Source organism: Lynx rufus, unplaced genomic scaffold (assembly GCF_022079265.1).
Source record: "Lynx rufus isolate CCGP_SWC_20201006 ecotype Redwood Valley unplaced genomic scaffold, mLynRuf1.p SCAF_28, whole genome shotgun sequence".
Taxonomy (NCBI): domain Eukaryota; kingdom Metazoa; phylum Chordata; class Mammalia; order Carnivora; family Felidae; genus Lynx; species Lynx rufus.
In genome coordinates, this window is record NW_025814843.1 from 6027747 (window position 1) to 6042043 (window position 14297).

General features: G+C 47.7%; 1 protein-coding gene across 1 annotated transcript in view; it reads right to left on the minus strand.

Annotated features, from left to right (window-relative positions):
- The window catches only part of ARHGAP44 (Rho GTPase activating protein 44), an 84390-nt gene that overhangs the window by 44837 nt on the left and 25256 nt on the right, over positions 1-14297 (minus strand). Inside the window, 2 exon segments of the mRNA XM_047090125.1 lie at positions 3233-3350; positions 11622-11698. Coding sequence (XP_046946081.1) covers positions 3233-3350; positions 11622-11698 — 195 coding nt within the window.

Below are 14297 nucleotides of genomic sequence, written 5' to 3' on the forward strand. Positions count from 1 at the left end.
AGTGAAGCCTCAAAAGGCAGAAACCCTGAGAGCAAAAATAGTAACAGAGAACAAGAGAAACAAATAGAAAACAGGAAGAATTATGGTAGGTATTACTATATTCAACAATCACTTAACCATCAATGGTCTAAATACACCAATTCAAAGATTGTTGGGGCTCAGTCGGTTCAGCCTTTGACTCTTGGATATTGGCTCAGGTCATGCTCTCACAGTTTGTGGGTTCAAGCCCCGTGTCGGGCTCTTTGCTGACTGCTCAGAGCCTGGAGCCTGCTTCGGATTCTGTGTCTCCCTCTCTCTCTGCCCCTCCTCCGTTCACGCTCTATCTCTAGCTCTCAAAAATAAATAAACATTAAAAAAAATTTTTTTTAACAACATGCTATTGAATAACCCAATTGAAAAATGGACAAAAGACCTGCACAAACACGTCACCAAAGAACATAGACGGATAGCAAGTAAGTGCATGAGAAAATGTTCATCATCTTGTGTCGTTAGGGCAGTACAATTTAGAACAACAAGGAGAGACCACTGTACCTCTGCTGAAATGCCCAATATTCAAAACACAGACCGGGCCAAATGCTTTAACCTTGAGGTGGAAGATGCCTGGAATCTTATCCCCGTGCAAGGGAAACATATACATATAAACAAGTTTTTAATGGCAGACATCAACAAAAGACTAACCACAGACTGGAAAATGACTTGGGACACAACAGGTAGAAGAAAGTTGAATACCCCGAATATGCGGGGAACATCTATAAACTGGCATTTAAGGAAAGTAGAAATGTTAGTTCAAATGCCAACAAAAATAGGCAATTAGAGGGGCACTTGGGTGGCTCAGTCAGTTAAGTGTCCGACTTTGGCTCAGGTCATGATCTCGCGGTTCGTGGGTTTGAGCCCCGCGTCGGGCTCTGTGCTGACAGCTCGGAGCCTGGAGCGTGTTTCAGATTCTGTGTCTCCCTCTCTCTCTGCCCCTCCGCTGCTCATGCTGTGTCTCTCTCTCTCTCTCTCTCTCAAAAATAAAGACACATTAAACAAATTTGAAAATAAATATCGGTAAGCAGGGGGACTTGGTCATCCTCTCTGGAAGCAAAAGGGTTGCTGGGCAGGAATGGGGCGGGGGGGGGGATTACTGGTGCTTTTCTTGATATGTTTTTGTACTTTTTCACTGGTTATGGTAAATTGTATCACTTTTTTAACCCTTGAAGAGGAAACTAACATAGTCTTTGGTAAAAATAACAATTGTAAAAAGGCATGGACCAATGAAGGTATTAGAGTTCTGTTCTGATGTAGTTGGACAGTCCTATCCAGCACCCCCTCGACACCACCGTCTCTTGTGTGTTAAGGTATAATTTTGTAAGAAACAAGATTCTTTAAAAAAAAGGTTTTTTTTTAATGTTTTTATTTATTTTTGAGAGAGAGACAGAGCACAAGCAGGGGAGGGACAGAGAGAGAGAGAGGAGGACAGAGAATCTGAAGCAGGCTCCAGGCTCTGAGCTGTCAGCACAGAGCCTGACGCGGGGCTCGAACTCGTGAACCGTGAGATCGTGACCTGAGCCAAAGTCAGACACTTAACTGACTGAGCCCCCCGGGTGCCCCAAGAAACAAGATTCTTACCTAAGGAACACATTGCCACGTTACGATGGCAAATGAGCTGTACTTACGAGGAGTCCTGGATCTGATGAAGTATTTCAAAGTTTTACTTTGCTCGATTCCATAGCATTGCAGCTGGAGAGATCATGAGTCCTTGACAGATTGGCCAGTGTTGCTAATTTCCAGAGAGAAATGCTATCTGACCCTGAACGTCATCTGAATGCAAGGTCAAAGCCAGCTGCGCTGTAAAAGGATGCGCCCACGGGCCAGCGGACGAGACTAGAAAAGGCCACAAAGATCAGAGATGTCTGCATGCAAAGTGGCTATTCTCCGCTAAAAGCGCAGGAGATAAAGACACCTGGTTCCCAGCATACTTCCAGGAACATGACACGCTTGTTCCTTGGATCTAAACCCAAACGGACCTGAGTGCACGTATACAGAAGTGCACAGACTGTTCATCGGCTCTAAACCCAAATGGACCTGAGCGCACGTATACAGACGTGCATAGCCTGCTCCCCGGATCTGAAGCCAAACGGACCTGAGCGCACGTATACAGATTTACATAGACTGTTCATCGGCTCTAAACCCAAACGGACCTGAGCGCACGTATACAGATGTGCATAGACTGTTCCTTGGACCTAAAGCCAAGCGGACCTGAGCGCACGCATACAGATGTGCATAGACTGTTCCTTGGACCTAAAGCCAAACGGACCTGAGCGCACACATACAGAAGTGCATAGCCTGTGCCTCGAATCTGAACCCAAACGGACCTGAGCGCACGTATACAGATGTGCATAGACTGTTCGTCGGAACTAAACCCAAACGGAACTGAGCGCACATATACAGATGTGCATAGACTGTTCCTCGGTTCTGAACCCAAACGGACCTGAGCGCACGCATACAGATGTGCATAGACTGTTCCTTGGACCTAAAGCCAAGCGGACCTGAGCGCACGCATACAGATGTGCATAGACTGTTCCTTGGACCTAAAGCCAAACGGACCTGAGCGCACGCATACAGATGTGCATAGACACAGAGCTCCATAAACGGCACATTGCCAATTAACGCCTATCAGCTCCAAGACACCTACTCCTCAGAACGAGACATTCCTCTCTCTTAAACCAGAGGGAACGTCTCTCGTCCGTGACTATCTCCTCGGTCAGCATTCCAGCGTCATCATTAACTGTGTCCCGGGAGGCGAGAGACGGATAAAAGGGCTCAGGGAGTATTAAAGGCTGAACCAGAAGCTAAACAATTTAATACCAGCAGTGAGTCAAGGTTCGCCTACGGTCTAGATTCTCGACTGCTCTTTCCAGCCCGGAACCCATCCTGTGGGACTCAGAGCGCCCTACAAACGCTTCGCACGGAGGCCAAGGCCATTTCCTCTTGCCTGCCACGCAGGAACCCTGTTGATAACCCACCACTGCCACCAACCCCCCCATCCCAGTCTAGGTCGCCTCAAAGCCCCAGCTCTTAGGGCTCATCCTGGCTCTGGGGATGCCCGTGGGCAAGCCTGGGGACGTTCAGTCCAACCGGACCTCACCCTTAGGGTTTTCCTACAACTCCAGTGAAGAATCAGGGACTCCCTGAGGGCTCCCCCATCTGTCCCGGTGAGGAGGAGCAAAGTGGGGAGGGGGGCGGGTACCCTGCAAATCTCCACTCGGTTGGCGGCCTCGTCCATCTCTTCCCTGAGGGCGTCAGCTTTGGCACCTGCGGGCTGCAAGCTGCCGGACAAACCTAAAGACTTCGACGTCTGCTGCCACCTGGTGGAAAACAGGACAAAAAGAGGAGAGGTGTGAGACGGGCCGAGCCCTGGGGTATCACGGGGACACCGAGAGAAGAGCCGGTTAGGGACGTTCCCCAGGAGGACCCGGGCGGTAGCTGCCGGTCACAGAGGATCAGCCGCCCTGTTCGGACAAGGGCGGGCATTCCCCAGATTGTCCCCCACGTTCCCCTGAACACCAAGGATCACACAGGACCACCACCGGTGCTTCCTCTGAAGCACAGGGCTGGCTGTCCCTTTCTGGCCCCTGACTGTCCCGCGGACTCCGAGTCTGGAAACACTGACTTGGCTGCAGCCGAAACCGTGGCGAGCTGAGAGCACGGGCAGTTAAGATCAAAGACGAATCTGAAAGCGAAAGCCTCTGCCAGCCGGCACGGAAAGCTTGCTGTCAACATTGAGATGCGGCGCTCATATTTCCTTAAACGTTTCTCTTTTCGCGGACAAGACCCGCCGTCGGAGGCGGGCGCTGGGGGCAGGCTGGGTGGCGAAGCTGCTGCTCTGGCCTTATCAGGGAGATACCCACAAAGCAGCCCCCCGGAAGGAAGGCTCCGATGACCCCAGATGGTAGCAGGTGTCGCGGGGTCAGCAGCGGGTTCCTCGTGTGATCAGGATGTCAGGACAGCCAACACCTGTCTGCAGTCTAACACCTGCCTGAAAATCGGGGTGGGGAGGGGCAGCGAGGGGAAGGGGGCCCCGGTGGGGGTCACTGCCCAGACTGCAGTGCAGCTGTGTTTCAGCGGGGGCTCATGGGGCCCAAGCTGCCAGATGTCTCAATTGCCAAGAGAGGCTGGCAACTGTCACAGGAACCCTCCTGATGAAATATGGCAACAGGTTAAATAGTTTCTCTCTCTTTTTTTTTAAGTTTATTTATTTTGAGAGAGACAGGGAGAGAGACTCCCAAGCAGGCTCCGCACTGTCAGCACAGAGCCTGATGCGGGTCTCGATCTCACAAACCATGAGATAACGACCTGAGCTGAAAGCAAGACTCAGATGCTTAATCAAATGAGCCAACCCGGCACCCCTAAATACTTTTTTAAAGTTTATTTATTTATTTTGAGGGGTGGGGCAAGTGGGGGAGGGACAGAGAGAGAGGGAGAGAGAGAGAAAAATCCCAAGCAGGCTCCATACTGTTAGCGCGGAGTCTGACGTGGGGCTCCATCTCACAGACCGTGAGATCACAACCTGAGTGGAAACCAAGAGTTGGATGCTTGACCGACTGAGCCATCCAGGCGCCCCTAAATAATTTCTCTCAGACACCATACAGGCCAATAGCATACAGACCAAACTGGACGGCCCTGCAGGTACCATTTGGCTCTCACGCCATCCAACATAAAGGCAAAAGATAACGTGACCCTCACTTTGAGAGTCACAATCTCTTCTTACCCTCAGGACATACAGAGGGGTCCAAGGCTGTGACACAAGAAGAGGAAATAATAGTCATCTTTGCTATTAACAAAATAACAACAACAACAACAACAACAACAACAACAACAACAACGGATTCTGTATTCCTTAGAGAAACGCATTCACGGGAAAATTACTTAAAAAGGCTTTGGGACGTCAAGCTGGCTTGAAGGTCCAGAGACGGACACACAGGTCTTGGGAACCATTCCTCGCTCAAGGAAAGAATTCAAGGCAAAATTGAAAGGAAATACTCTACTCAAAGATGTTTCAAAATCTAAACTAACAGATAAGGATTAAGACAAATTCCTGGGGAATTCTTTCTCATAAAATGGTTTGCCCTACAGAAAGGATACATTTAATAGACATCCGGAGGTTTGTTTAAGCATTTGAAACAAAGTATTAAAGTGTTGTGGACAGGGTGCTTGGGTGGCTCAGTTAAGCGTCTGACTTCAGCTCAGGTCAGGATCTCACCGTTCGTGAGTTCCAGCCCCGCGTCGGGCTCTGTGCTGACAGCTCAGAGCCCGGAGCCTGCTTCGGATTCTGTGTCTCCCTCTCTCTCTCTGTTCCTCCCCCGATCTCACTCTCTCTTTCTCAAAAATAAATACAGTGTTTAAAAAATTTAACAAAAAATAAAATTTTAAAAATAAAGTGTCGTAGGGTTTTCAAATAAAATAGGAGACTCCATGGATGTAATTTAGATCACTGATAATGAATAGGGTAGATTATGAGATCAAGCTCTAGGGCACCTGGCTCACTCAGTCAGTGGAGCATGTGGCTCTCGTTCTCAGGGTTGTGAGTTCAAGCCCCACCTTGGGCGTGAGCCTGCTTAAAAAAAAAAAAAAAAAAAAAAAATATATATATATATATATATATATATATATATATATATATATATATATATAGCTATAACCACCATTTGGCTCATGCTACCTAACGAAAAAATAACTAACCAACATAGGTGTGAAAAAAATAAGTAAACAAAGTGACTGCAGACATGGATTTTTATGGCTTCAAAGATCTGGATTAGATTAAAAAAATAAAACAATTGTACTTAAATGGGTGTATTAAAATGAGGACATTTTCCTAGGTTACCTTTCTTTTCTTCCTTATTTCCTTCTGTTTTCCCCGTAAATTCTACCCCTTGGTAATTTATTTATTTGTTCCTCTGAGTGTGTAATTTTTTTTAATTATTATTATTATTTTTTTAGAGAGAGAACATGTGCGAGCAGGGAAGAGGAGGGGGCAGAGAGAGAGAGAGAGAGAGAGGGAGAGAGGGAGGGAGGGAGGGAGGGAGGGAAGGAGGGAATCTTAAGCAGGCTCCACACTCCGTGCAGAGATCCTGGTGCAGGGCTCAAACTCACGAACCGTGAGATCATAACCTGACCCAAGATCAAAAATCAGATGCTCAACCAACTGAGCCAACCAGGCACCCCCACATCTTGGTAGTTTAAAATCCTACATCTTTCCCCTCCTTTTATAGGGAATTTTATTCGTAATAGATAAATCACCTATTTTGAGGTCACAAAGATGTGGAATGAGACTGTGGAAATAAAGAATAAAACGACAAGGAAAACACAGAAACATGTGTATGGACAGTAATCTGCCGGGAAAAGAGACCTTAACCGTGAATTTCAAGGTACGGTCGTCTTGCCAGCCACCTGTTCTATAAATAAACTCAAGGACTGTCCTGCTTTGTCAAGAGAAGAAAACAGGGATTCTTGACCAAGAAGCGTGAGCTTTAAAATCTGCAGAGCAGAAAGGTCTGCTGTGACACCATCGTTCGCTGGGAAAGATGTCATCACTATACAATCTGGGGGAGGTGGAGACAGAATACCGGCTGGCTTTCCTGAAGGCGAGAGGAGAGAAAAGGGCCAGAAGGGTGAAGAGGGCAAATGCAAGAGAAGTTCAAGGCAACCGGAAGTCAAGAGGAAGACTTTTCAGAACGGGAATGTTCCTGTAATGGGACATTTATTATTTCCTCCGGCCAGTCTCCTCCTTTCCTGTGTCACTGTCATCCTCTGCTTTGTGAGGCCCTGCCCCACTCCTGCTCCGATGTGTGGGCCCCAGAGAGCAGCCAGTTTGGCATGGCCCTCACCGTGAGCGGTCCAGATGAGGGTCCCTGATGCAAACCAACCCCGTGCCCCCACCCTTCATCACTGTGACCAACTGACAGGCCAAGAGAGTGGCATGTAGGCAAAGTCCGGACAAACGAGCCTCTCCTTTGTACTTCTAGAACTAGAAAGGGTCAAGGGTCATGCTGAAGAGACATGAGCCTAGAGGACCACGAAGACAATGGACGGAAGAGGCCGTATGTGGAGAGCACAGGTGACAGAGGAAGAACAGCTATTGCCCTCCCTTCCAGAGGTACTTAAATCGGCCACAGCTCCAGAATTCACTTCTAATTAGCCACTTCCTTACTTCCATGAGCTACTCAGGATCCTTCCCCAAACTCTCCTGCTTTATTTATATTAGTTTATCTGCTTCTGAAGAAGGCAGGTGTCTTAATCTGCTCAGGATGCCATGATAATATGCCACACACCTGGGAGCTTGAACAACAGGAATTGGTTTTTTCATAGTTCTGAAGACTGCAAGTCCCAGGTCAAGGCTCTGGCAAGGTTTGGGTTTGGGGAGGGCTCTGTTGCTGGTTGGCAGAGAGCTGCCTCCTCACTCCTCAGCACACAGCCCTTCCTCTGAGCATGGAGAGAGAAAGAAATCTCTCCTCCTCTTCTTATAAGGCCACCAACCCTACTGGATTAAGGCCCTCCCCTTACGACCTGACTTCACCTTAATTACTTCAGAAAGGCCCTATCTCCAAAGACAGTAGGGATTAGTGCTTCGACATATGGATTTGGGGAGGGAAAACACAATTTAGTCCACAGTGGGACCCAGAAGCATCAATTCAGCAGAAATATGACGTGTTCTGGACTCAGAAGGGTTGATATTAGATACATGCCCAGAAAAAAAGTGAGGCAGACTTTGGAAAGGAATGGGGCTCCTTCTGTAACCATTGTCCAACCAAACCTATCACAGAAAAGACATTTGTATAACATTCAGTTCAGTTCAATTCAGTTCAATTCAATTCAGTTCAGTTCAATTCAATTCAGTTCCATTCAGTTCAATTCAATTCAGTTCAGTTCAATTCAGTTCAGCTCAATTCAGTTCAGCTCAATTCAGTTCAGTTCAATTCAGTTCAGTTCAGTTCAATTCAGTTCAGCTCAATTCAATTCAGTTCAGCTCAATTCAGTTCAATTCAGTTCAATTCAATTCAGTTCAATTCAATTCGCATCTTTAATCCAGCGTAAAGCTTCCTTGAGTTTTTCCTCCATCCTCCTTATCTACAATCTTTTTTTTTTTTTTTTTTAAATTTTTTTTTTTTCCAACGTTTATTTATTTTTGGGACAGAGAGAGACAGAGCATGAATGGGGGAGGGGCAGAGAGAGAGGGAGACACAGAATCGGAAACAGGCTCCAGGCTCTGAGCCATCAGCCCAGAGCCCGACGCGGGGCTCGAACTCCCGGACCGCGAGATCGTGACCTGGCTGAAGTCGGACGCCTAACCGACTGCGCCACCCAGGCGCCCCTTATCTACAATCTTTTACTCAGCTTTGGTCTTCTCTGAGGATATGAAGGCTTATCAAATTGGCTTTTGAAACAGATAAACCAGATATACTCGGATAGAGGTAAAGACACACCTCGAATTCGAATTAAACACTGGAAAAATGAGGTGGACTTGACACTACTCACCCTAGTTGTAGTAGAATTCAAAGATCTAGTCACAGTGATCAAGAGAGTGTGTCCACCTGGGACATGCTGCACAGTGGAGAGCGTAACTCATGAAGGACCAAACAAACAAGACTAAAGAAAGGTCTAATAATCAGAAGAAGAACATCACAAAGAACAGAACCTAACAAGTGCAAACTGACCACACGGGGAGGCTGGGAGGGGTGGAGATCAGGGCAGGGAGAACCCAACTGTTCCAGAAGAGCGGCTGGTGATCTTGCTACTGAACATTTGGTCTTACTCTCACTGCTGCCTCTCGGGATGCAGTCCTCATGTGGGCTGACGAGCCAGGGGTCAGGGAAAAGGCAGAAGTTGGGGGTGGGTTGGCTTCCGAAACAACGAGGGTTGTCAAGGGTCTCAGCTGAAGTTCAGAGGCATAAAGATTTGGATGGGGGAGGTAGCGATTTCCTCCCCGAATCCCAGCATATAAGAGATGACGGGCTGGAAATGTGCACGAGTTCATTAGATGGCAGAGTTCATTAAATCATGGAAGGCAAGTTCCTAATGACGCTTCTCTATGGTTTCAGCATCTCTACGCCACTTAAGTGTCACCATCAAAAGCACACCATGTGACCAGATGGACCATGACTGCCCACCCACTCTCCATCTCATAAGGAGAGTGAACAAAAATACGAATGTAGAGACAGCAACTGCGAGCCCCTGATGCTACTAGCATCTGGCCCCCCAACCAGAAGCTCCGTGTTGGAAATTCAGGTTTCCCTTACAGAAGCAGAGAGAAGCCCTCTGAGCTAAGAACCAGGTCCCCACAGAAGGAAATCACTCTACAAACCCAGGAGCAAGGCATCTACCAGTGGGACCAACAGCATGTGTTTCCTCCTCCTGTGTGACTCCCACATGTGGGTCTTGAATGCTGACGTCATGGGAGCATCTGTATGTGACCCAAGCATGTAGTCGTGAGCAATGCCAAATGAATACTCCCCATACAACCTGCTCGGTCTTCCTCCACATATGCTAAGGAGAGAGCCTCAGGAGGCGCCTGGGTGGCTCTGTTGGTGAAGCGTCCAACTCTTGATTTCAGCTCAGGCCATGATCTCACGGCGCGTGAGATCCAGCCCTGCGTCAGGCTCCGTGCTAACAGTATGAGGCCTGCTTGGGATTCTCTCTCTCCCTCCCTCTCTCTGCCCCTCCCCTGCTCATGCTCTCTCTCTCTCTCTCTCAAAATATATACGTAAACTTTGGGGGGCGGGGGGAGAAGAGAGCCTCAGATCCGGGTCAGAATAGCTCTGACAACCTTTCTGTTCCTCTTCCTTCTTAACAGAAGAAGAGTGTCAGCATCACCACCTTCCGTAGGCAACGGGATTTAACACCACTGGCTTTGTTTTTGTCCCGGTCACTTTCAGGTGTAGCCAGTACATATACAGCAGGGGCTACCGCGTTTCAGTTTCTGGGAGCGCTCCACAATGTTTCTAACAGATTCATTGGGAAGAAGTGAATCAACTTTTTACCAGATGTGTGGCCCCAGATGCCCCCAAAACCGTTCAGGTGGACTGGGAGTCCGGGAAACACAAAATTAACTAAAGAAATCTTTGTTGTCTCCGTTGATACGACCCGTTCTATTTCTGGTCTTGGGGGACTGGCCTACATTTCCTATTGGTCCGGATGCAGAATTCCAGGGTCTGAACCAGTTACCGTAGCTGCCTCCTTTTGTAAAGCAGTTGCAAAGTGTTTAAAAAAAAAAAAAAAAAAAGGGATAAACGTGATCTCATTGGACACTGAAAACAATCCTCAAGTCAACCCACAAGTGGCGTTATTACCCGTGGGCAGGTGAGGGCACTGGTGTTCGGGGGGCAGGTGGACTGAGTAACCTAACCAGGTGGCCTGGATCTGGGAACCCCACCAGAGATTCCTGGTTCAGGATTCTATATTGCATCTCTCGGCCCAAGCAGATCCGTCTATTCTGGGTTTGTTTTTGTTTCTTTTTCTCAGGAAAATAAAAAAAGAGCTGTGCAGGTGATTAAAACTGACCGCCCAAAGGGCCTAGAGTTGAACCAAAATGTGCCTTCCACATTCGTATTCGTGAACCTACATTCCTTCGAGGTGTGAACTTGGGCGCACACACCAGTGCAAGGATTAGAAAGGTGGATACGCGCCATTGGGACAAAAGGAGGCCAGAGTCAATGGTGGCCCATCTCGGAGCCTCTGGAGGTTCCCCTGCTGTAACAGGCGCTTTCTGGGGGCTTCTGGGAGACAGTGCCGGAGGAGAACAGCACAGTGGGAATGGTGCTTCCCTCATAATAGTCTTGGGTTCAGAACACGGCTACAGAGGGGACAGCTGCACCACTGGCCCCTTCAACCCCAGCCACACTGCCTTCGTGCTGTACCCTGGATACGGCAGCCTGACTCCCCACCTCAGGACCTCTGCACGTGCTGTTCCTGCTGTCATGAATCCTTCTGCGCCCAATCTCTACATGGCTACCTCCTTGTCATTTGTGTCCCAGATCAAGTGTCACCTCCTCCAAAAAAGCCTCCTCTGTTTTAACGAGCCTAATGTTGTTGCCTTCCTTTCTCCATCATTCTCTCTCAAAATTGCACCGTGCTATCTTCATTTTTTTTTTAATTAATTATTTTGAGAGACTGAGACAGAGAGAGTGTGTGCGTGAGCAGGGAGAGGGACAGAGAGAGAATCCCAAGCAGGCTCCGCACCGTCAACACAGAGCCCAACATGGGGCTCGATCTTACGAACTGTGAGATCACGACCCGAGCTGAAACCCAGAGTCGGATGTTTCACCGACCGAACCCCCCATGCATCCCAAGTGCCGTCTTCTTTATATGACTCACGGCTGCCTGAAATCACCACGTGTTCACTCCTCATCTAGGGTTTCTGTCTCCCACACTAGACTTCAGCCCCCAAGAGAGCAGGGACCCCATGTCTCTGACTCATGACTCTTACCGCCAGTGCCTGGCACGTTACGAGTGTTCGGAAAAACTTAGTCAATGAAAACATACTCAACGTGCAAACCCCTACACGCAAAGCCCTACACGCTACCCCCCCCAAATATGATCACTATTCCTTCCAAGAAGCAAAAATGAAAGCGGAGAAACTCTACCTTGTTCGTGACGAATCCATATCCAACACCAACTTTGCTAAATGTTTCCTCTGCTTCTGAATATTTGGGATTTCCACCTGTGGTTACAGAAGAGACATAGTCAAACTGAAGTTCCAGACAAATTCTTTTCGTTTTTTAAATGTATATTTTTTAAAAAAAATTTTTAATGTTATTTTGAGAGAGAGAGAGAGAGAGAGAGAGAGAGAGAGAGAGAGAGAGAGAGAGAGAGAGAGAATGAACCAGCAGGTGTGGGGCAGAGAGACAGGGAGACACGAAATCCGAAGCAGGTGCTTCAGGCTCCGAGCTGTCAGCACAGAGCCCGACACGGGGCTCGAACTCACGGACCGCAAGATCATGACCTGAGCTGGAGTTGGATGCTTAACCGACTGAGCCACCCAGGCACCCCAAGTTCCAGATAAATTCTTAAAGAACTACGGACAGCCAGCCATCCAACAAGTGTGGTGGAGGGCTCCCAAGCCTTATTTCCGGATGAAACCTTTGATTCTTGATCCTGAGTTGACCTCTGCTCTTTTTTTCACCGGACACCTGCCAGGCCCCCCATCACCCAGACCCTGTAGGGGTTCTGCTCTGCTCTGCTCACTGATGCCTGGCCTCATTCTTTTTTTTTTTTTTAATTTTTTTTTTTCAACGTTTATTTATTTTTGGGACAGAGAGAGACAGAGCATGAACGGGGGAGGGGCAGAGAGAGAGGGAGACACAGAATCGGAAACATGCCTGGCCTCATTCTTGTTCCTACCTCAGCCAGCAAAAAAAAAAAAAAAAAGGCTCAATCCCAGCTCTGTCCTCCACACCAGGGTCACAAGTGGAGAGCAAAGCAGAAAGAGTAGACACACGGACCTAATTCAAAACAGACAGCAGGCGGATGACGGAGACGAGTCTCAGGAGACCTGAGATCCGATGAGGAATGCAATCAGGACATATTTTTATAGAAATTCAGTAAGAAGTTTTTCCAAAATAAAGACCAAATAAACACAGCCATGGTTTTGCTCGGCTACAGCAAGTTCTTCCGTAGTGGGTGTATGGGAATGCTCTTTTTCTATTTTTATTTCTAAAAAAAATGACTTCTCTCAACATCCCGGGGTGTGGGATTTGGGGTCCAGGCTTAGCCAAAGTGGGGCGGGAAGTGAGAATTTCGAAGGGAAAATTGGCTGTACATTGAAACCAGCATCATCTCACGCTATGGTTTTTATAGAGAAGGGAGAAATGGGAAGAAGATCTTCTGAGCAGGGATGACTGACGTATGGGGGCTAATAACTTCTGGCGGGTAAGATGTGGCCCTGGGCTCCCAGAGTCATCACTGCCCCCAGAAGCAAAGTTGGAGGGTCACAGGGACATCTGGGGGGTGTTAGGTGAGCCTCAGCATCCAGGTCAAACACACCCCTCGGGTTTCAGTCAGGCTTTGCCTGGGACCCCAAACCACCTTTATGAAGGGAGAAGGGCCTCTCACGCACGCTGTTGGTTGAGCAATGGCCTCTAACCGGATGGTATCTGAGAAGTCTAGAGCTGATCTATGCCAAACCACCATATATAGGGTTTTCTCCTTGAATACTTTTAGGCAGCCAAGTATTTATTTGCCCGTACATTCTGTCACAGAAACTGCATCGGGAGATGTGGAGGTGCTGGGGGCAGTCCGGGAAGGAAACCAGACGTGGTCTGGAGCAATGCTAATCCAATATGGTAGCGTCTAGCTCCTGGTGGCTACATCATTTTAAATTCTCAGGAACACAACAATAGCCAAACTGTGGAAAGAGCCTAAATGTCCATCAACTGATGAATGGATAAAGAAATTGTGGTTTATATACACCATGGAATACTACGTGGCAATGAGAAAGAACGAAATATGGCCTTTTGTAGCAACGTGGATGGAACTGGAGAGTGTGATGCTAAGTGAAATAAGTCACACAGAGAAAGACAGATACCACATGTTTTCGCTCTTATGTGGATCCTAAGAAACTTAACAGAAGACCATGGGGGAGGGGAAGGGGGAAAAAAAAAGTTAGAGAGGGAGGGAGCCAAATCATAAGAGACTCTTAAAAACTGAGAATAAACTGAGGGTTGATGGGGGGGTGGGAGGGAGGGGAGGGTGGGTGATGGGCATTGAGGAGGGCACCTGTTGGGATGAGCACTGGGTGTTGTAAGGAAACCAATGTGATAATAAATTTCATCTTTAAAAAAAAAATTAAAAGAAATTCTCAGGAGCAAAAATTAAACAAAATTAAAAATTGAATTCCTCAGTCACACTAACCACATTTCAAGAGCTCAGTGGCCATGGGTGGCTACTGGAGAACAAACTGTGCAGATGTAAAGCATTTACATCATTGCAGGCAGCCGGACAGGATGGTACCCAGGGAGGTTTTATAGAACCAACTAGAGGCAATCGGGGGGAGGTCCGGGGTTCAAGGCAAATAAAACCCCCAAGCGTTTCGTTTCTTACTTGACACACAATTTTACTTGGTGGAAGCCAGCAAAATCGTCACAGAGACCTCAAGGTGTCTTTGTAATAAAATCGTTTTTATTTAGCACCCTTTAAAACCCAGGGATGAAGGAGATTAAGAGCACACTTATTAATGTTTATTTTTGAGAGAGACAAAGTGTGAATGGAGGAGGGGCCGAGAGAAAGGGGGAGACACAGAATCCGAAGTGGGATCCAGGCTC